This window comes from Salmo salar, chromosome 10 (genome assembly GCF_965601325.2).
Source record: "Salmo salar chromosome 10, fSalSal1, whole genome shotgun sequence".
NCBI lineage: Eukaryota > Metazoa > Chordata > Actinopteri > Salmoniformes > Salmonidae > Salmo > Salmo salar.
Genome location: NC_138300.1, coordinates 94,954,268 through 94,977,140, shown reverse-complemented (window position 1 = coordinate 94,977,140; position 22,873 = coordinate 94,954,268). Strand labels below are relative to the sequence as shown.

At 44.5% G+C, this 22,873-nt stretch overlaps 1 protein-coding gene across 2 annotated transcripts in view; it reads right to left on the bottom strand.

The window, feature by feature from the left end:
• Positions 1–22,873, bottom strand: part of LOC106561202 (semaphorin-3D) — a 61,202-nt gene that overhangs the window by 25,325 nt on the left and 13,004 nt on the right. For both annotated transcript variants that reach the window (XM_014124899.3, XM_014124900.3), the window contains exons 2-8: positions 22,602–22,858; positions 11,536–11,696; positions 5,023–5,085; positions 4,782–4,901; positions 4,427–4,520; positions 3,469–3,597; positions 817–953 (exon numbers count right to left, since the gene is read on the bottom strand). In XM_014124899.3, the coding sequence (XP_013980374.1) occupies positions 817–953; positions 3,469–3,597; positions 4,427–4,520; positions 4,782–4,901; positions 5,023–5,085; positions 11,536–11,696; positions 22,602–22,806 (909 nt within the window). In that variant the 5' untranslated portion in view covers positions 22,807–22,858. The remainder of the gene's footprint in view (positions 1–816; positions 954–3,468; positions 3,598–4,426; positions 4,521–4,781; positions 4,902–5,022; positions 5,086–11,535; positions 11,697–22,601; positions 22,859–22,873) is intronic.

The following is a 22,873-nucleotide window of genomic DNA, read 5'->3' as shown; positions in this document are numbered from 1 at the left end:
AATCCCACGTACCTGGGATCCAGTGGTGTAAGTAAAGATACTTTAAAGTACTACTTAAGTCATTTTGTGGGTATCTGTACTTTACTTTACTATTTCTATTTTTGACAAGTTTTACTTTTACTCCACTACATTGCTAAAGAAAATAATGTACTGTTTACTCCATAGATTTTACCTGACACCCAAAAGTAATCGTTACAATTTTAATGCTTAGCAGGACAGAAAATGGTCTAATTCGCACACTTATCAAGATAACATCTCTGGTTATCCCTACTGCATCTAATCTGGCGCACTCACTAAACACAAATAATGAATTTGTAAATTATGTCTGAGTGTTGGAGTGTGCTATCCATAAATTAAAAAAACAAGACAATTGTGCAGTCTGCTTTGCTTAATTTAACGAATTTAAAGAACTGTGAAAATGGAAGGAGTTAAAGCTGGGGGTTTGGGCTACAGGAAGGGGCTAAGAACTAGAGGTAGAGCATGAAGAAGGAGTAGTGGTGGAGCAGGACCCAAATGGTACTGGACCAACTCCTACACTGTCTTGGGACCAGACCTTAGACTGCCCTGTCAGTAAAACACAAAGTGGGCCGTTCCTCTGTCGGCAGACTACACAAGAGGAATGTACTAGGAGGTATTGTCCCAGGGGGATTTAAGCACATCTGTGGAGAGGCCAGCTCTGTAGCAGAGGAAATAGATCTATCAACGTACACTCGTTCTGTTAGATATCTGTCCTCCTCCTCGTCTCTTCCCTGACCTCTTCTCCAAACATCCCTCACTCACCTTCCGTCACCATTCTACACCTCTCCCCCATCTCACCTTGCAGACGCGTGCCACGCGGGACAGGACACTCTTATCGTTGCCGTCACGTGATGACTCTCGGAAGAAGAAGTAGATCTTGTCATCGTCTGGGTTGTAGGTGTCTGACACAGGATGGGCTGATACAAACCTGGCCTCTAGAGAGAGAGATGGGGTTATAAGTGCAACATTGTTCATACTTACAGCCTGACCCTGTGGATACAGCAGAGTGTCTTATTTTATTCTTCTTTTGTCTCCTCTGACTACCCTGAGTTATGAATATTAAAATAACTCCAGACAAAGCCTTGGAACAGAGGAAAGGAATGAGACAGAGGTGGAAGAAAGTATGTGGCTGTGCACTGAGGAAATGAACCAAAGCCTCTGGGAGGATTCCTTAGAATAGGCTAATGTAGGCCTGTAGAGGTCTGTAATTTGTATCATAGGTACACTTCAACTATGAGAGACGGAATATAAAACAAAAATCCAGAAAATCACATTGTATGCAAATTAATTACTTAAAAATCATACAATGTGATTTTATGGATTTTTGTTTTTAGATTCCGTCTCTCACAGTTGAAGTGTACCTATGATAAAAATTACAGATCTCTACATGCTTTATAAGTAGGAAAACCTGCAAAATCGGCAGTGTTTCAAATACTTGTTCTACCCACTGTACATAGATGAGAGAGCATCATAGAATAGTGCTTGTACTGTCTGTGTAGACTAGGGCCCTGTGTACTGTCTGTGTAGACTAGGGCCCTGTGAACTGTCTGTGTAGACTAGGGCCCTGTGAACTGTCTGTGTAGACTAGGGCCCTGTGTACTGTCTGTGTAGACTAGGGCCCTGTGAACTGTCTGTGTAGACTAGGGCCCTGTGTACTGTCTGTGTAGACTAGGGCCCTGTGTACTGTCTGTGTAGACTAGGGCCCTGTGTACTGTCTGTGTAGACTAGGGCCCTGTGAACTGTCTGTGTAGACTAGGGCCCTGTGAACTGTCTGTGTAGACTAGGGCCCTGTGTACTGTCTGTGTAGACTAGGGCCCTGTGTACTGTCTGTGTAGACTAGGGCCCTGTGAACTGTCTGTGTAGACTAGGGCCCTGTGTACAGTCTGTGTAGACTAGGGCCCTGTGTACTGTCTGTGTAGACTAGTGCCCTGTGTACTGTCTGTGTAGACTAGGGCCAAGTGTACTGTCTGTGTAGACTAGGGCCCGTGTACAGTCTGTGTAGACTAGGGCCCTGTGTACTGTCTGTGTAGACTAGGGCCCTGTGAACTGTCTGTGTAGACTAGGGCCCTGTGTACTGTCTGTGTAGACTAGGGCCCTGTGAACTGTCTGTGTAGACTAGGGCCCTGTGAACTGTCTGTGTAGACTAGGGCCCTGTGTACTGTCTGTGTAGACTAGGGCCCTGTGAACTGTCTGTGTAGACTAGGGCCCTGTGTACTGTCTGTGTAGACTAGGGCCCTGTGTACTGTCTGTGTAGACTAGGGCCCTGTGTACTGTCTGTGTAGACTAGGGCCCTGTGAACTGTCTGTGTAGACTAGGGCCCTGTGAACTGTCTGTGTAGACTAGGGCCCTGTGTACTGTCTGTGTAGACTAGGGCCCTGTGTACTGTCTGTGTAGACTAGGGCCCTGTGTACTGTCTGTGTAGACTAGGGCCCTGTGAACTGTCTGTGTAGACTAGGGCCATGTGTACTGTCTGTGTAGACTAGGGCCCTGTGTACTGTCTATGTAGACTAGGGCCCTGTGAAATGTCTGTGTAGACTAGGGCCCTGTGTACAGTCTGTGTAGACTAGGGCCCTGTGTACTGTCTGTGTAGACTAGGGCCCTGTGTACTGTCTGTGTAGACTAGTGCCCTGTGTACTGTCTGTGTAGACTAGGGCCAAGTGTACTGTCTGTGTAGACTAGGGCCCGTGTACAGTCTGTGTAGACTAGGGCCCTGTGAACTGTCTGTGTAGACTAGGGCCCTGTGTACTGTCTGTGTAGACTAGGGCCCTGTAAACTGTCTGTGTAGACTAGGGCCCTGTGAACTGTCTGTGTAGACTAGGGCCCTGTGAACTGTCTGTGTAGACTAGGGCCCTGTGTATGTCTGTGTAGACTAGGGCCCTGTAAACTGTAGACTAGGGCCCTGTAAACTGTCTGTGTAGACTAGGGCCCTGTAAACTGTCTGTGTCGACTAGGGCCCTGTAAACTGTGTGACACACTGTCAATTCCCCAGTAAGTGTGTGTGCTGTAGCTCTACAGTAAGTGTGGTGTCTTGTAAAAGTCAAACATGAAAAACTGTACTGTTTCTTTTGTGGAAGGATTGACAATAACCTCCATCTATCGCACCCTGAGAACACAAAGCAGCTCTTTGTATCAATGAAAAGACTGGGAAGTGAAACACTTAATGACAAAACTAGGTTATGAATGAACTCACCTGCTTCAAACAATCTTTGTGTACCGAGAGGAAGGATGTAGTCAAAAGAACCAGGCCAACAGTTAGTGAGAAATAATGGCATGTCATTATGAATGGCTCTACACGCTAATAACTCATAGCTCTACAATACGTGTGTATGTTTGTGTGTGTCGTTTGCCTGTGTGTGTGTGTGTGTGTGTGTGTGTGTGTGTGTGTGTGTGTGTGTGTGTGTGTGTGTGTGTGTGTGTGTGTGTGTGTGTGCGTAGTGTGTGTGTGTGTACCGTTGATCCAGGAGTCCTCTGAGATGTCAGTACGTATGTAGTGCTGGTCGGGGGGTGGGCCCAAGGAGCGGGTGAACGTTGTGTCTTTACCCAGGAAGTCTGATGCCGTGCCAGCATACATGAACTGGTCTGCAACCAATCAGAGACAAGAAGGGTTAGACCTGGACCAATGAAAATGAGCGTCAAGTACAACCGTAAATGTGAACCAAATAGAGTAACAAACCCAGTTCTGATAAAAACAAGACAACAAACCTGAACAAACACAATCAGACAATCTTTATTTAAGCTGTGCCTCATACTTTCAGTAATATGACATTCTTTGGCATGAGATTATGTTTCTGTAATCACTTTTCTGTAAGACGATAGGCAGAGCAAACATGTCTCCATGAATCTAGCCTTGACAACAATGTTTCAGACAATTTAGGAGTTGGCTTAGATGACGATATCTTGCAGAATTCAATCTGTCTTACTTCTTCAAAACAACATGCACACAAGCACACACATGAACATGTACACCTACACGCACGCACGCACGCACGCACGCACACACACACACACACACACACACACACACACACACACACACACACACACACACACACACACACACACACACACCCCTTTGGGATAGCAAAGAGTGTCATGAGGGAGACAGGGGGTCACAGAAACACACACTCTGAGTCTGAGTGTTTATAGTTTCATGCCAAGTACGTTTGTTTATTACATTAAGAAATAATTATCCCTGCAAGAGACACTGATTTGGACAAGAGTGCTTAGCTTTTTTTTTAGATATTCAAAAGAGAGAGTCGGGCCCTAGAGTGTGAGAGTACATGAGTGGTGTACAGGGGCTTTGATCACCAGGAGAGGAGAGAGTGGGATGTAGGGCTGCATGTGGTTGTAGTAGGATGGAGTCAGGGTGGGGCAGATCAACTGTCAGATGGTAGGGGTGTGGTCTGACCTGTGAGGACAGACGTGAAAGGTTGCCAGGGGTCGTAAGGGCATTTCAACCTCCCGGACTCCACTGTACCAGACAACAACTGGAACACACCCTCCTGGAAAGAGCGACAGAGAGAGACTGTGTAAGCAGTAAGGAATGCAGTTTGTGTCTGTGTGTATGTGTGTGTGTTGTGTCTGTCTTGTCTGTCTGTCTGTCTGTCTGTCTGTCTGTCTGTCTGTCTGTCTGTCTGTCTGTCTGTCTGTCTGTCTGTCTGTCTGTGTGTGTGTACGTGTGTGTGGTTGGTTTATGGGTGTCTATGTGTGTGTACGTGTATGAATGTGTACGTCCATGCATGTATAATTCTCCCTGACCCTACCACTCTGCGTCCTGAGATCTCAATGAAGGCACATATTGGGTGGAAGGCTCCTGTCCCACAGGCATACACATGGGTATGGTTAAAGTTATGGAGCACACGCACAAAGTTGGCACACTCCAACTGAGAGAGAGAAGCAGAGGAGAAGAACCAATAAGACACAGACAGAAACAAACTATATTTTAATTAGTGCTCTGAATAGAGATTTTACTGTCAGGCCAGACATTTTCCAGGTTGTACTCACCTGAGCATTCTTGCCTGCCAGTTTACACATCTCCACTGTGTCTCTGGAGGATGGCCAGCTGATCTGGGAACAGATAGACAGGGAGGTTTACGTAAGAGACAACACACTTCAAATAATAACCCTGATCCTACAACAGATGCTACGAAAACCATATCACACAACACAAAAGAACAAAGCATACTGCACAAAACCCTCAGAGAAGAAAATGTACTTAAATCAGATTTTTTTTTCCAGAGAATTTACAAATTGTTCTTCCCGAGAAAATGTCAAGAAATTACCGGGAATCCTGGTATTCTGGTTAAAACCAGAAGTGCTATTTAAAAGCATATAAAACCAATGGATAAATTGGATATGATTATACCACTGTAAATGGAAAAATATACAAATGAAGCTAACAGATTCTTGTTGTATTCGCTGCAATTTAATCAACTCAAAATTATCTCAAAGTCACCACACTATTTAATTGATGTAGCCCAGTTTTAACGAATGCCTATGAAGCATTGCTGGCCGACTGGTAAAATATTATGAGGTTATTACAGTAGTGAAAATGACATTCGCATTAGCAAAGGTGTTGTGCCAATATATCCTCCAAACACCGGCTTCGAGGGCATTATCACTTTAATACAACCGGTTGCCAACATATTCAAATAATGATTGACATATTTTGATGAATTTATTCAAACTATTTCATCCTTCCACAAGATATAGCCCTGACACAAATCTAGGGTTGCTGCCCAAACTGGCTGGTCGTTCGTTCTATTGGTTCAGTTGCTAGAGACGTGACCCAGTCGTTCAGTCTTTTTGTTCTGTATCTATGGACGTGACCCTGTCGTTCAGTCTTTTTGTTCTGTATCTATGGACGTGACCCTGTCGTTCAGTCTTTTTGTTCTGTATCTATGGACGTGACCCTGTCGTTCAGTCTTTTTGTTCTGTATCTATGGACGTGACCCTGTCGTTCAGTCTTTTTGTTCTGTATCTATGGACGTGACCCTGTCGTTCGTTTTAAATGTTCCATTGCCATACTGGCTAGCAAGGTTTGTATCCCTTGCTTGCTAGCTAGCCAACTATGGCTAATTTGCAGTCACGTCAAACAGTGCAGACAGAACAACAACAGATGTTGCATTTGTATTTATTTGGATACATCCATAACAATGAGCTAATGAGGCGCGATTTCACCTGGCAAAGAAAATGTGCTCTCTAGTCAGGACACTGTTGTTCAGAGGAGCTAGCAAACAACACAGCTAACACAATTACTTCAAACAAGCTGGAAAGACTGGAAACTAGCTGCACTTCGTTTCCTTTTACCTTTTTTTAATTTACATTTCTTTGTATATATACCTACCCTGTATATACCATGATCTCTGGCTGAGAAACGCTGCCTGCCTGTCTGTCTTGTCCCGACTCCTACACGTTCATTACTGTGGGACAGGTGGAGATCGACTTTGAATATTGAAACAATGTTGCACATTTTGGAGAAACAGACAGTAAGGTTTATACAAATCTTCGCTTTTGAAAACTAAACCTTAGTCTAAAAGAAATTTGAGATAATGTCTAGATGCTTTTTATAGTGGAGATTAAGTTTATAATTTGCCTGGCTCGGCTGATGAGACAGTGGATTGCACAGTCAGATGGAACAGAGCAAATAGGCATTTAATGTCATAGATTTAGCTGGTGGTAATTTATGGAATAGGCACTGCTGGAATGCGTTTTTTACCAATCAGCACTCAGGATTAGACCCAACCATTGTATAATTCCCTATAATGCATGGTATATCACCACGGTACATTTAAATGGCTATAATTAATTCTTATATGTTCTATGTTTGAGCTGCTTTTGAAAGCAAAAGTCCAATTGAAAATATTATTGGCATTGTTGAATTCGATTTTCATAATAGCAAGCTGGGACTGATGGTTTGATTAGCTAAACTAGCAAGTCTGTTTGTTTGGTTACCAATGAAACTACTGTAGCTATCTAGTAAAGTTGCTTGCTACTTCAGTGGATGTGGAACACATTTCTAGTGTCAAATTAGCACATTTCTAGTGTCAAATGAACACATTTCTAGTGTCAAATGAACACGTTTCTGGTGGCAAACGTGTTAAATTATGACCATGGAATAAAAGGGATAATCAACTCGGTGCTCTATGCGTTCTCTGGAAAATAATGCAACTCTGTGGAAGGTCTGCTAGTGTGTCGTGGAACACACCTTCCACGTTGTTCATTATTTTCCATAGAATGCATAACCCCTCGTTACATAACCCACTTATTGTGCAGCCAGGTCACCCGTGATACAAGTCAGTATTCAACATGCAGCCATGACTGAGGACATTGGGAGATGACGTGGAAACCGGCCACTAAGAGCAACAGTGAGCGCTGTTACCTTCAAGTATGTTTCGATTTTGCTAGCGCATTGTGGGCGTTGTGGGCAGTGATGGCAGATGGGCATAAGAATCTGCCTTGGTGCCAAAGGTTGCATGTACGAATCCAGCAATATAAAGTTGTTTTTGAGATTTTTGTTTTAAGCCTATCTAGGGCTGGCCCCGGACGACCGAAAGTCGTCTGTTGTTTTGAGCAATTAATTGGTCAACATTTTGAAACGTGTATTTTTCCATATATAGACACATTCTATGTGTTTTAATCAAATCAACTATATGCACTGAGATTTTCTGATACTTTAAGTGCACTGTTTAATTAAATAATAAAGACACACAAATGACTAGAGCGAATACAACCACAATTGATTTGATTGTACTCTGAATTGCTGCGCTGTGTTAAAAATAAACGACAGCAAGTGACTGTTTTTTTGTAAAGCCTTTATTACAGCAAAGACTAAAAACAGTCGCATTCATTCATGAATGCAATTTCCGAAATGGAATTGTTTATGCTAATTATTCAAGAGTCGCTTTATTATAAAAAAAGTAAAAGCTTGATTTCCTTTCAAATCAAGTAATGAATGATTGATTGATACAGTAGCCTATATAAGTATTGAAATATAGGCCTATGTAAGTTATGGTATTAAGACTAAACAGAATGCGCTCTCAGGCCTACATGGTGGTTATACAATGCTACTATACTAAGCCTACTAAGGATAACTACATGACTTATTATACTGATGATCATAATAATAACAGTAATAATAACAATAAGAAGGAGATCAAGGGTTATTATTATTATAAATACAATCTCTGACAATTTGGAACAGTGTAAACAATACTAAATAAATTATAAATAATACCAGAGGCTGGTCTAACAAAAAAAGTGTAAAGTCTTTTTTACAGCAGAGCAAAGATTAAAAACAGCAGAATGTGTGAAATTGTTTATTCGACATGTTGTGGTTGCCTATGGTTTAATGCTCAGTAGGCTATTTGACACTCAAACAGAAGCAGGTGTCACGAGTTCCGCCGAAGTCGGCTCCTCTCCTTGTTCGGGCGGCGTTCGGCGATCGACGTCACCGGCTTTCTAGCCATCGCCGCTCTATTTTTCATATGTCCATTTGTTTTGTCTTGTTCCATACACACCTGGTTTTCATTCCCAATCAATCTACATGTATTTAGTCCTTTGTTCCCCATCATGTCTTTGTGTGTAATTGTTCATTGTTAATGTTGTATGTTCATGCGAGATACTTTTATAGTTTATGTTCCGTGTTTTTGGGCACTTATGTCACTTTTTGTGCCTATTGTTGAACGGAATAAAAGTGTGCCTGTTTACTCTACTCTCCTGCACCTGAATTCGCCTCCCTTACACAGCCTTAACAGCAGGTTCAGTCTTATTTCTTTAGATATACACTACCGGTCAAAGGTTTTAGAACACCTTCAAGGGTTTTTCTTTATTTTTACTATTTTCGACATTGTAGAATAATAGTGAAGACATCAAAACTATGAAATAACACATGGAATCTTGTAGTAACCAAAAATGGTTAAACAAATCAAAATATATTTTTTTGCCTTGATGACAGCTTTGCACACTCTTGGCATTCTCTCAACCAGCTTCATGAGGTAGTCACCTGGAATGCATTTCAGTTAACAGGTGTGCCTTCTTAAAAGTTAATTTGTGGAATTTCTTTCCTTCTTAATGCGTTTGAGCCAATCAGTTGTGTTTTAACAAGGTAGGGGTGGTATACAGAAGATAGCCCTATTTGGTAAAAGACCAAGTCCATATTATGGCAAGAACTGCTCAAATAAGCAAAGAGAAACGACAGTCCATCATTTCTTTACGACATGAAGGTCAGTCAATACGGAAAATTTCAAAACCTTTAAACATTTCTTCAAAGGCAGTCGCAAAAACCATCAAGCGCTATGATGAAACTGGCTCTCATGAGGACCGCCACAGGAATGGAAGACCCAGAGTTACCTATGCTGCATATTTCATAAAAATAATGTATTATAATTTACTGGTTTCTCGCCATTAGCTCAGGAAAGAGAATGGGTTTGGGGAGGATATCCCGGTAAATCTCGGTGAAGGTTCCTGCTATTAAAACCTAGACAGGAATCAGCCTGTCTTAACAGTGATCTTAATGTGTAAAGGGGGATAATGTTGTGCTCCCTTTGTATGTAGACTACCCGATGGTCACACATGTTATAACTGGCTTATATTCTTAGCGTGTTCACCCCAACCCACTACCAAGGAGAGCTATCGCTGGGGTTACACAGACTCCACACACGCATACACGCACATCAGTGTATTAAGATTCCATACTATTGCCCAGCAGCATGGAATTCATACAACAAGTCTTATGTCTTATGATTTGACATACTGAGTACACAGTACATTACAGTACAGTATAGTACAGTACAGGTCTGGGCACGTGAGAGGATTTTGGCATGAGCTGGATTTGAGAAACCCATAAACATAAATCCTATAGCACCAATCAGTGAATGCATTGGTTTCACAACAGGAGGATTGGATCACGCCTGATCTCACAATCTGAAATGTACCTGGAATTTACTTAGAACTTGGCATATCATGTGATTACTTGTTTTGTTTGGGATTCATTGAAATAAGTACCATTTTTGCAACAGGTACCATTTTGTATCAGGTAAGTAAGGATTATGTTGAGTTCCTTGGTACCCATGGTAAAATGTCAATGTAGCCATAGTTGTAAATATCATATTTTTACCAGCTGAAATAGGACAGTAAGATAATGTGTTACAGACTCAAGAAAATGAGACACACCTATGAATGTGCACTCCATTTGTCTGTCTGAGTGTGTCTAATTTCTGTCTATTTATCTTATGCATGGATATACTGTATCCACACAGCTCTACACACAGAAGACTCTAGTCTAACTATCTAGTCAGCATCAGTATCAATAACCAGAAAGGCAACATTTAGAGAGCAGCACTCAGACTTACAGTACATCAACGAGATTAAGATCAAATAAACTCAAATGTCTGGCGCAGGGATCAACCACAGCTGCATAAACACACACTCACTTCTACAACCTCTGATGTATGGCTCTACCAACTGCAGCTGTGTGTGTGTGTGTGTGTGTGTGTGTGTGTGTGTGTGTGTGTGTGTGTGTGTGTGTGTGTGTGTGTGTGTGTGTGTGTGTGTGTGTGTGTGTGTGTGTGTGTGTGTGTGTGTGTGTGTGTGTGTGTGTGCACATGCGCACGTGTGTGTGAGCGTGCGTGCATGTGTGTGGTCTTATTTTAGTTCAAAGTCAAGGTCAGTAGTTATACAGTCTGATAGACAACATAGTGCACTTGACTGTTGATAATTCCATCCACTCTACAAACTCTTCCCACGACTACAATACATCACTGATTAGGCTGCATTCCTCCCAGATCCACTCCACATAGCTGTGTCAATAGTCAGGTGGAAAATATGCAGCACAAGCACAGTCAGGTTGGCTAGTTGTTTAAATGACTGTTTAAATGACAGATATAATGATGGGAAACTAAATCTAGTATCTAGTAATGATTCCATGGAACATACGTATGCGAGCTTATCGGAAAGTGGGTAATTGTTGGGTAATTCCATGAGTGTCTGAGGTGTGGCAGGTCTGAGATGTGGCAGTTTGTGTCTGCAGACGGTAATAGCTAGTCAGCTGTTAACATTTGAGTTCTGCCCAGGGCTTTTCTGCTGGGGAGAGATTCTAAGGCTGTTTCCTATATGTGCAGCTCATACCTTTTTCACATTACCGTCCAAATTATACTGTGCTGGCTTACATATGCTCTTTTCATATTTCTATCTACATTTTTGTCAATATTAAATTATTGACACAGCCTTGTTCTGTTTATTGTTCTCTACCTATATAGTACTCCAAATACCCAACTCATGTTGTTAAGTTCAAAAGAATGCAAGATAAAAATTGCTGAAATGATTCAAACTAACGAGGATTTGGAACTTTAAAGCCAATTATCTCAGAATCATCTTTTTGCAGATAGAACCTTATAGTCCCAAGCTCTCGATTGTCCTTCCCCACACAATTCCATGTACTGTATTAAGCTATTTGGATAAAGATAGCTCCCCCAAACTCCCTGCATAATAAGTGTTGCTGGTGTAGCTTAAGCAGACCTTCCTGGGGGCTCTGCTGAGGTTGTCAGGGTCCAGTAGGTAGACTGAGTCTTTGGCTCCCAGCAGCAGCCTGCCTCTCTCCTCATCCAACAACACAGAGTGGGAATGGAGACCATCAGTAGGACTCAGGAACACTGATACACTACCACCCTGGATCAGCTCTGAGAGAGTTAGAGAGAGAGAGAGAGAGAGAGAGAGAGAGAGAGAGAGAGAGAGAGAGAGAGAGAGAGAGAGAGAGAGAGAACAATTTGAGGGAACATTCCTCTGGTACTGTTTATGAGTCTCATCAGAAAGACACAACAAATGGGGTTCCATTACAATGATTCCCAAATGATTTGCTGGGGACTCTGCTACGTCGGTCATGATCAGTCCTTGTTGGGTCATGGCTGGTACTTCAGAAACAGGATTTTGTATATTTTAGTGACATGCTTTTGGGTTGGGTGTGTCACGGTTCAGAACATTTTGGCAAAAACAGTTTAGTAATTCAAAGAGGAATGCTGTAATTTTGATGAGACATCATTTTGTAGGGCTGAACACCACACACTGTAACTGAACTTAACACCATCCAGACTCTCCATGGTGTGTGTGTGTGTGTGTGTGTGTGTGTGTGTGTGTGTGTGTGTGTGTGTGTGTGTGTGTGTGTGTGTGTGTGTGTGTGTGTGTGTGTGTGTGTGTGTGTGTGTGTGTGTGTGTGTGTGAACTATTAGCTTTGGAGAGAGAGATTTGAAACGTCTTTATTCTTTTGGGACTTGTGTGAGTGTAATATTTACTGTTTATTTCACTTTTATTTATCCATTTCACTTGCTTTGGCAATGTAAACATATGTTTCTCATGTCAATGAAGTCCCTTGAATTGAATTGAGAGCGAGAGAGAGAGAGAGAGCGAGCGAGAGAGAGAGAGAGAGCGAGCAGGAGAGAAAGACACAGCAGACTTAGATACACACATTCTGATGCATGGAAAAAGTTTGGTCTGGTATGTCTAGAATTCATAGAATACACATGGTTTACCGAACCTGGTAGTGCAAAGTAATGTGTGTATTGGCATGAACTGTTCTAATCTCTTGTCTCACAGTTCAACACCTTAACTGGATGGAGAGATGGAAAATCCTTCTAATGCATGGTGTGTATGTGTGTATGTCTGTATCTGTGTGTGTGTGTGTGTGTGTGTGTGTGTGTGTGTGTGTGTGTGTGTGTGTGTGTGTGTGTGTGTGTGTGTGTGCGAGCATGCGTGTGTGTGTGCGAGCATGCGTGTGTGTGTGTGTGCGAGCATGTGTGTGTGTGTGCGAGCATGTGTGACACACACAGACTGTAGACTGCAGACTAAGAGATGTTAATGCATGGGCACGCTACACTTACATTACAATAAGCCATACTCAGATTACAGTGGGTATTATCTTCGTACGGTAACAGTGTTAAAGATGCCAGGATAAAGTGACCTCAACCCGCAGGGTTATTGACTGGCTGTAGATGGAGATGAGATGAGGAAGAGTCAGTGGGTTTGTCCTAATTCAACTCCATACCTGCATCATCATCAATAACCCACTATTACCATTGTCATAGATCCCTGACATCTTCACTCAACCTCCAGATGGTTAAATCTGACTGTTGAACTGATGTCACATATCTGTCAAGACTAGCATCAGATTGAACACTGATCAATGTTACAGTTTGAGTAACGGGGGGAATAGCTCCAATAATTCCATACACTAATCCCTCGTGCACACCGGTTGTGTCAAACTGTATGCGCTGCGGCATAAATCCATTTATTTCATTGGGAGGCAATCAGCACTGCTGCGACTCATCTGCCGGACTAGCGTGCAGTGTGCCGCATGCGTTGGATTTTTTTTACTTGTGTGTTGCTGTGTGGTACCAGTAGTAAACCACCGAAGAAGTTGCTATCGTGCAGCCTGATTCATTTTGTTGTGATGCGGCCCATGGATTGTGAAGACTACGTAAAATGTACAGTACGGTAATAACCTGTGTGCACGTGGCGTAATCCTTACACCTCAGCGCCTGCCCCCCACCCCTAAGTCAACCTTGAATATCTCTTGCTCATCCATTAATACTTTTTTGAAAAACAATAAAATAAATAAAATGAGGGCTGAGTGTCAACGACAGATCAGTAAGAGGTATTTATGCATGTTTTGATGTCCATTCACCTGTCTAACCTATTCTAATCTCTCCATAGGTCAAATGCTGATGCAAACGTTATTTTATGCAGCACATACATTGACTAAATATTTCAAGAAATCAAGTTTGGGAGGAGAGTACTTTTCTTGTCCAGAGTAATTGATTTGGGTGAGTTTCCTAAAACCACCGTAGGTAACATGGTACTTTACTTCTCTTACCTGACCCAGACTCAAGCACGCACACACACACACACACACACACACACACACACACACACACACACACACACACACACACACACACACACACACGCACGCACACACACACACACACCCTACCTCACCCCTGACTCCCCCACATTGAGGTGATGTTGACTTTGTTTCTATGCTGGGTGAATGAAGGCTGGTGACTCCAAAGATCTCAGTGTGTGTGTGTGTGGGGGGGGGGGGGGTTACTCACAACCAATATTTAAAGTTTAATACCCCCTCCCTCAACCCCTAATACCTCCTCCTACACACTCACACACTCATTTATCTCTTTCTCTCTATTTCTCACAAACACACACACACACACACATGCATGCAGAGCCCCTATGCCCTCTCCACACTAAACCTAGAGGTCGGCCGTGCTAGCCCTTGGTTAACTCTGTAATCTGCACTGTAAACACGCAGCAATGGGAACCCAGGGATAGACCCTGCTTAGCATCATTGTTAGCACTTAGCTTAGTGCTCTGGGCTCCAGTCATGCCCCCCCTCTCTCTGCAGTCACTCCCCAGGGAGGTGAGCCCTCAGCCCCATTCAGCAGCCCCTGATTATCCCCATGGAGCTCTGATCTACTGGTTTATTTTAGTTAGATAGCATATCACGCTGGCCAGCGGCTAGCATCAGGCCTTAAGATAACCCCACTGATGGACTGTGTGTGTGTGTGTGTGTGTGTGTGTGTGTGTGTGTGTGTGTGTGTGTGTGTGTGTGTGTGTGTGTGTGTGTGTGTGTGTGTGTGTGTGTGTGTGGTGTGTGTGTGTGTGTGTGGGGCGTGCGTGTGCGTGTGACAGCTACAGTGCCACAGCCCAGGGTGTGGTAACTATGGTGACTAAAAGTCTTCCTTTCCTCTCCTCCCTATCCAGTTTTCTGAGGCTGGGAATCAACAGTGACAGAAACAAAGATGTGTCTGCTTATGATAGACTTATGGATATCCTGAAGGGAAATACATTATAGTTTGGTCACACTTTATTTGGAGAGTCCGGATGATCCATCTGTAGATGTCTACAGATGGTCATACTATCAACAAACTATATGTTGATAAGTAACTGCTTGCTAAGGTTAGGGTTAGGTTAAGAATAAGGGTTAACTAAGGGTTAAGGCAAGGGTTAGAATAAGGGTTAAGGATAAGGGTTAAGGTTAAGGATCAGGGTTAAGGTTAGCAGATAGTTAGTTTAAATCTTACTTATAGTCTGTAGATAGTCTGTAGAAAATCTGAAGTTAATTAGATCATGGCGTTAAAACCTTGTGATCTTCAGTAAAACTAAATCAATGCCATGTTCAACATTATTTTTAGATAGTGTCACACCAGCCTTCGCTTTGGCTCCCACTCCTATCCAGCTCAGGCGATCAGCGACGCCGGCCTTCTAGCTGCTGCCGAAACTGCTGCTGGCAAACGCCCTTCTCTCATCAACCCCGGACTTGTCTCATCATCATTACACACACCTGGTTCCAATCCCCACTCTATCACTGTATATATACTCCCTCTGTCATTTGTCTTCCCTGTAGCTCAGTTGGTAGAGCATGGTGTTTGCAACACCAGGGTTGTGGGTTTGATTCCCACGGGGGGCCAGCACAGAAAAAGAATGTATAAAAAAATGAAATGTATGCATTCCTACTGTAAGTCGCTCTGGATAAGAGCGTCTGCTAAAATGTAATGTAAATGTATTTTTCGGTAATTGTAAATGTTGCTTGTTTTCCTGAGTACTTTATTATTTTGCACTTTGGGTTTCGTCCCGCTTATATATATATTTTGTGCTTTAATAAATTCAGTAGTTCTAAACCTGCGACTGTCTCATTGTCACGTCCTGACCATAGAAAGCTGTTATTTTCTATGGTAGAGTAGGTCAGGGCGTGACAGGGGGGTTTTGTAATTTAGATTTTCTATGTTGTTATGTTCTAGTTTTTGTATTTCTATGTTGTTGTTTTTTGGGATGATCTCCAATTAGAGGCAGCTGGTCATCGTTGTCTCTAATTGGAGATCATACTTAAGTAGTTGTTTTTCCCACCTGCGTTTGTGGGAGATTGTTTTTGAGTTAGTGTATGTTGGACCTCTTCGTCACGGTTTGTTGTTTTTGTTCTTTAGTTTATTTGGGTATCTTGCATAGTTTCACAGTTCAATAAAATATGTGGAACGATGCACTTTGGTACGCTCCTTCCGACGAACGACGTGACAGAATCTCCCACTATCAAAGGACCAAGCAGCGTGCCCAGGAGGAGCAGGGATCCTGGGCTCGGGAGAGAAGAGAGTGGAGGACATCCTTGACCTGGGAGGAGGTAATGGCAGGGGACAAGACCCTGCCATGGAAGCAGGCGGCGATAGCGAGAGAGGAACGGCGACAATACAAGGAACTAGCACGGCAACGACGGAAGCCCGAGAGACAGCTCAAAAAAAAGAAAATGGGGGGGGGCACTCGGGGAGATTGACGGAGTCAGGTTGTAGACCTGAGCCAACTCCCCGTGCTTACCGTGGGGAGCATGTGACCAGTCAGGCACCGAGTTATGCTGTGATGCGCACTATATCACCAGTGCGCATTCATAGCCCGGTGCGATCTGTGCCTGCATCCCGCATTTGCTGTGCTAGAGTGGGCATTCAGCCAGGAAGGATTGTGCCGGCTCAGCGCTCCTGGTCTCCAGTACGCCTCCTCGGTCCAGGATATCCTGCGCCAGCTCTACGCACTGTGTTGCCAGTACGCCTTCACAGCCCAGTTCGTCCTGTGCCAGAGCCCTGCACTTGTCGGGCTAAACTGAGCATCCAGCCAGGACGGGTTGTGCCAGCCATACGCTCCAGACCTCCAGTGCGCCTCCACGGTCTAGTATATCCTGTCCCGGCTCCTCGCACTCGCCCTAAAGTGCGTGTCACCAGTCTGGGGCCACCTGTCCCGGCTCCACGCACTAGGCCTCCAGTGAGTCTCTCCAGTCCAGTATGTCCTGTTCCTGCTCCCCGCACTCGCCTTGAGGTGTGTGTTACCAGTCTGGCGCCACCTGTGCCAGCCCCACGCATCAGGTCTCCAGTGCGCATTCCCAGTCCAGAGCTTCCGGCTACAGTTCCCAGTCCAGAGGTTCCTGCGACAGTTCCCAGTCCAGAGCTTCCGGTGACGTTTTACAGTCCGGAACCTCCTGAGACGGCCCACAGTCCGGAACCTCCTGAGACGGCCCACAGTCCGGAACCTCCTGAGACGGCCCACAGTCCGGAACCTCCTGAGACGGCCCACAGTCCGGAGCCTCCTGAGAGGGCCCACAGTCCGGAGCCTCCTGAGAGGGCCCACAGTCCGGAGCCTCCAGCGACGTTCTCCAGTCCGGAGCCTCCAGCGACGTCCTCCAGTCCGGAGCCTCCAGCGACGTCCTCCAGTCCGGAGCCTCCAGCGACGTCCTGCAGTCCGGAGTCTCCAGCGATGTCCTGCAGTCCGGAGTCTCCAGCGACGGTCTGCAGTCCGGAGTCTCCAGCGACGGTCTGCAGTCCGGAGTCTTCAGCGGGCGGTCTGCAGTCCAGAACCTCCAGCGGCGGTCTGCAGTCCAGAACCTCCAGCGGCGGTCTGCAGTCCAGAACCTCCGGTGATCCAGGGTCCGGTGACACAAAAGCGGAGGGATCAGCGGGTGGAGCGGGGGCTACGCCCCAAACCGGAGCCGCCTCCTCTGCTGGAGGATCCGCGGGATGAGAAGTGTCTTCGTCCTGCACCAGAGCCGCCACCGACATTAGTCACCCACCCTAACCCTCTCTTTTTTTTATTATTATTTTTTTTAGTTTGCGTTCAGAGTCCGCACCTTTGGGGGGGGGGGTACTGTCACATCCTGACCATAGAAAGCTGTTATTTTCTATGGTAGAGTAGGTCAGGGCGTGACAGGGTTTTTTTTTCTAGTTTAGATTGTCTATGTTGTTATGTTCTAGTTTTTGTATTTCTATGTTGTTGTATTTGGGGATGATCTCCAATTAGAGGCAGCTGGTCATCGTTGTCTCTAATTGGAGATCATACTTAAGTAGTTGTTTTTCCCACCTGGGTTTGTGGGAGATTGTTTTTGAGTTAGTGTATGTTGCACCTCTTCGTCACGGTTTGTTGTTTTTGTTCTTTAGTTTATTTGTATATCTTGCATAGTTTCACAGTTCAATAAAATATGTCGAACGATACACAAGCTGCACTTTGGTCCGCTCCTTCCGACGAACGATGTGACACTCATCCTCTATACACTTGTGACAGATAGGAATGTCTTCACTAGCGTAAGGGTTAACACTCCCGCTATACTGTATAGGAACACTGTGAAAATATCAGAGAGCCATCGACCCATCAAACTATGCAAGAGAAAGGAATTAGCTAAAGCGTGGCTCAGACATTTCCAGACATGGAAGTGTTCCTCTAACGAAGAGAGATGGAGAACGTGGCTTTACAGTTTCATAGAATTCCTAGCTATAAAGAAAAGTGCTTGTCCTGATCTGGGTCAGAATGTGGGTTATGGAACAACTGATTGACATGAGTTAATAGAGAGAGGGCCAGTCAGATTAACTCTGTAGAATATATGCTCATATTATTTCATAAACTAAACTGTCCTAATACATTATCCTATTATAATGTTACATTATAGCCAAACTGTCCCTCTTGTACATTGGCAAGGAGCCACTAGTATGACAGTAGCACATTTACCCTCATTCTGTCGTCACAGCTCATGTCATAACAAAGTCTGCTGTGATAAGATTATGTTTGGATCATTTTGCTGTGTGTCATTGGACGGGAGCCGTACTGTAGCCATACAGTATATTTTTATGATGGATCCGCACAGACACTGAGAGAGTGGTTTCAGAGCACTAGAGCTAGGGCTAGAGCTAGGGCTAGGGCTAGAGCTAGGGCTAGAGCTAGGGCTAGGGCTAGGGCTAGGGCTAGAGCTAGGGCTAGAGCTAGAGCTAGAGCTAGGGCTAGGGCTAGAGCTAGGGCTAGAGCTAGGGCTAGGGCTAGAGCTAGGGCTGGCATATCAGAAGACCTTAAATGATTGTTCTCCCTCTTGGAAAATCCTGAACTCTTTCACCTCTGTTAGAGTAGAGGTGAAACATTGGCTGATGGTTATTGAGAGGAAAGTTCACTGAGAATCAGCTTTCTGAAATCCAGTTCATTAAGCCAGGGATGATGTGTGTGCTTGAAGCGTGTGATCATAAAGGGATGACGATGCTTTGGAGGAGTGCATTCAAACGAATATGATTGACTTTGATGGAATTTGACTTTACCAACAGTGTTTTCAGAGAGGGGGTGATGTTGTTTTTGAAGTGTGAGTTCAATCAGGAATGATTTTGCTTTGATGGATTTCATCCTTCACTCCCCTTGACAGAGGCAACCTAACATGGAGCTGTACTGACACCCCAAAGCCTGGGGGCAGAGAGGTTAATACACTCGCAGAGGGCTTTCAGCTGCGGTTTTCCGAACCCTGGTGCATTTACCCCATTAGTTCTGTTCGTTTGGACTGGTATGAACATTCTATCCTCACTCGGGAGCACACTAAGCAACACACCGTGGTTCGCTCAAAAAGGGTGGTCTCGGTCCGATTAAATTCGTACCATGGTGCGGTTCGCTGCTGGTGAGAACACAGTCCGGACCAAACAGGAAAATAACCGCGCATTATTTAGCATTTGATGAAATGCACGCAGCGTCATAACTTGAGATCTCTAAACCATTCCGTTAGTATCAGCACATTTATGAGCGCATCTGATTATTAGGGCAGACAGGGGCTATAACGGTGATACCGGCTACTGAATATATCCTATTCACACAGCAGTTAGAGCAGCTATTGGGCTGTTTCCTCCCACATGTTGTTGGAAGACCAAAGCGAAAGTAATATGAAGATTGGGACACACAAGTGATGCTTCATGATAATCATAAATGGATTTAACGTGAGCATTTTGGTCCAATAAACAAATGACTGTAATATATTTGTTTTGCTGAACTATATGGGGTGGCAGGTAGCTTAGTGGTTAGAGCATTGGGCCAGTAACCGAAAGGTTGCTAGATCGAATCCCCGAGCTGATAAGGTAAAAATCGGTTGTTCTGTGCCTGAACAGGCAGTTAACACACTGTTCCTAGGACGTCATTGTAAATAAGAATTTGTTCTTAACTGACTTGCCTAGTTAAAAATAAAAATATGGCTCATGTTTTCAACTGGCATGAAACAACACAAACTGCAGAGCTGAACATTTCCACAGGCCAATTTGCTAAATAAATAGTGTTTAAGGCAGTTATTATTCCTACTCAATTTATGTACTACAATGTAATTATGTTGGAAATGATCAACATGTAAAGGAGCATATATTTTCAGCCATGCTGGGTTTGTAATAGACTCGGCCAAGGCAGGATGTTAGGGTTAGGGGATGAGAGTTGGAATTGGGGTGAGGGGGTTTGCATAGGGGTTAGAGTAGTGAATGTGAACTAGTGAGTGATGAATTTGTGTTGGGGGTTTAGGGGTTATGCGTTAGATCAGGGTTTGGTGGTCTGGGTTGAAGTAGGCGTTGCAGTGGGGTTGAAGTTGGTGTTGCAGTGGGGTTGCAGTGGGGTTGCAGTGGGGTTGCAGTGGGGTTGCAGTGGGAATGCAGTGGGGTTGAAGTAGGGGTTGCAGTGGGGTTGAAGTAGGGGTTGCAGTGGGGTTGAAGTAGGGGTTGCAGTGGGGTTGAAGTAGGGGTTGCAGTGGGGTTGCAGTGGGGTTGCAGTGGGGTTGCAGTGGGAATGCAGTGGGGTTGAAGTAGAGGTTGCAGTGGGGTTGAAGTAGGGGTTGCAGTGGGGTTGAAGTAGGGGTTGCAGTGGGGTTGCAGTGGGGTTGCAGTGGGGTTGCAGTGGGGTTGCAGTGGGAATGCAGTGGGGTTGAAGTATGGGTTGCAGTGGGGTTGAAGTAGGGGTTGCAGTGGGGTTGAAGTAGAGGTTGCAGTGGGGTTGCAGTGGGAATGCAGTGGGGTTGAAGTTGGGGTTGCAGTGGGGTTGAAGTAGGGGTTGCAGTGGGGTTGAAGTAGGGGTTGCAGTGGGGTTGAAGTTGGGGTTGCAGTGGGGTTGCAGTGGGGTTGAAGTAGGGGTTGCAGTGGGGTTGCAGTGGGGTTGAAGTAGGGGTTGAAGTATGGGTTGCAGTGGGGTTGAAGTAGGGGTTGCAGTGGGGTTGAAGTAGGGGTTGCAGTGGGGTTGAAGTTGGTGTTGCAGTGGGGTTGCAGTGGGGTTGCAGTGGGGTTGAAGTAGGGGTTGCAGTGGGGTTGCAGTGGGAATGCAGTGGGGTTGAAGTATGGGTTGCAGTGGGGTTGAAGTAGGGGTTGCAGTGGGGTTGAAGTAGGGGTTGCAGTGGGGTTGAAGTAGGGGTTGCAGTGGGGTTGAAGTAGGGGTTGCAGTGGGGTTGCAGTGGGAATGCAGTGGGGTTGAAGTTGGGGTTGCAGTGGGGTTGAAGTAGGGGTTGCAGTGGGGTTGAAGTAGGGGTTGCAGTGGGGTTGCACAGACATCAGGGCGTTAGAGTAAAGCTTGTAATGAGGTTGTATGAGTGGTTTGGGAGTTTGCGTTACTGTAGGGTTTTTGTTAGAGTTCAAATGTTATTTTTGCTTTGGAGCTAAAATGGATTTTTAAGGAGCCATAGCTTCCCTTTTGGGGCTCAAAACAAACACAGTCTCTAGTTTACCCAACACTAAACACACTGACACACACAGAGGACCACAGCTACCCCAGACCCAGGCCCAGCTGAGCTGCATACTTCAATGAAGAACTTCATGATATACGCATACTAATTCTTTATTTCTGTATAAATATAGAACTCTATAAAGTACATGTGTATTCAAAACAAATTAAATGTTTGCATATTCATCATCTTTCACTATAAATGCTTCAGAGATTTAACATTTTAACAGGGCGGAAATGACATTTACCTTACTGTAGAGACTAAAATTGTCAATACTGTGGAGGCTAAAAAGACTGTATGTAGAGTTATTGTAGTTGTATAACATGATAAACACAACCCAACAGCATGGACCCCCGACATCACTCTCTCTGTTTTCAAGTGATCTTTTACGCCTCATATCTATTAACACAGTGACCAAGGGAGCTTTTATGTGTTGTATGTGTGTATGTGTGTTCTGATAACAGTTAGGATCCCTATGGTCGAACTCACAGGAGCCGAAAAGAAAAGTGAAGAAAGACAAAAGTAAAACAATCGAAAAGAGAGGGAAGAAGAGAGAGCTAGAAGTCAGAACAATCCTCTGGACAGTGGGCCAGAGAACGGCTCATTTATGGGTAATTCACCGCAGCTGAGAATAGAAAATACTGCAGGTAGCTGGTGTTAACATAGAGGAGTAGTTGAAGTAGCTGGCACGATGATAGAGAAATAGCTGTTGTGTGTGTTGCACTGCTGCATGTACAGTATTATGTTCTACCTCTGTTGTAGATATCATATTCTCTCTGTTTAGATGTGGCGGTCATTTCCTGGTTAAAGCATGCTACCAACAACCCATGCCAACCTACATTTAGACCGCTGGTACCCAAAATGTTGGTTGAGGACCTACTTGTGGGTCATAGCTAGTTCATCCTCCCAGCTAAAACATCTATTAAAACTAGTAGAATCAAATTCATGTGGTTAAGTCACATATTAAACATGATTCTTTAATTTGTCCTAAATAATAGCCATCACTCGGCCATCTGTGCATCAGCATTTCATTATTGTACCATATATCCTAGTCTCTTACCTTTGTAGCTGAGTTTGACTCTGGGTACATTCTGTTTGACACTTTCTCCAGAGGGCAGGAGGACCAGCAGTACTATCCCCAGAAGCAGCAGCCCTGGGTGGGCTAGAGACAGCCTAATCCTCCCCTGACTTCCAGCGGAGCTCCCGGACAGCCTCTCACCCTGGCTCCTCTCCCAAGGATCAGGATTTGTTCCTCTAGTCTTCATGATGAGAGAGTGGAGGTTTTCTTCTCTCTTCTGCTACTGTTCCTCAACCATCCTGAAAGGAGGAGGA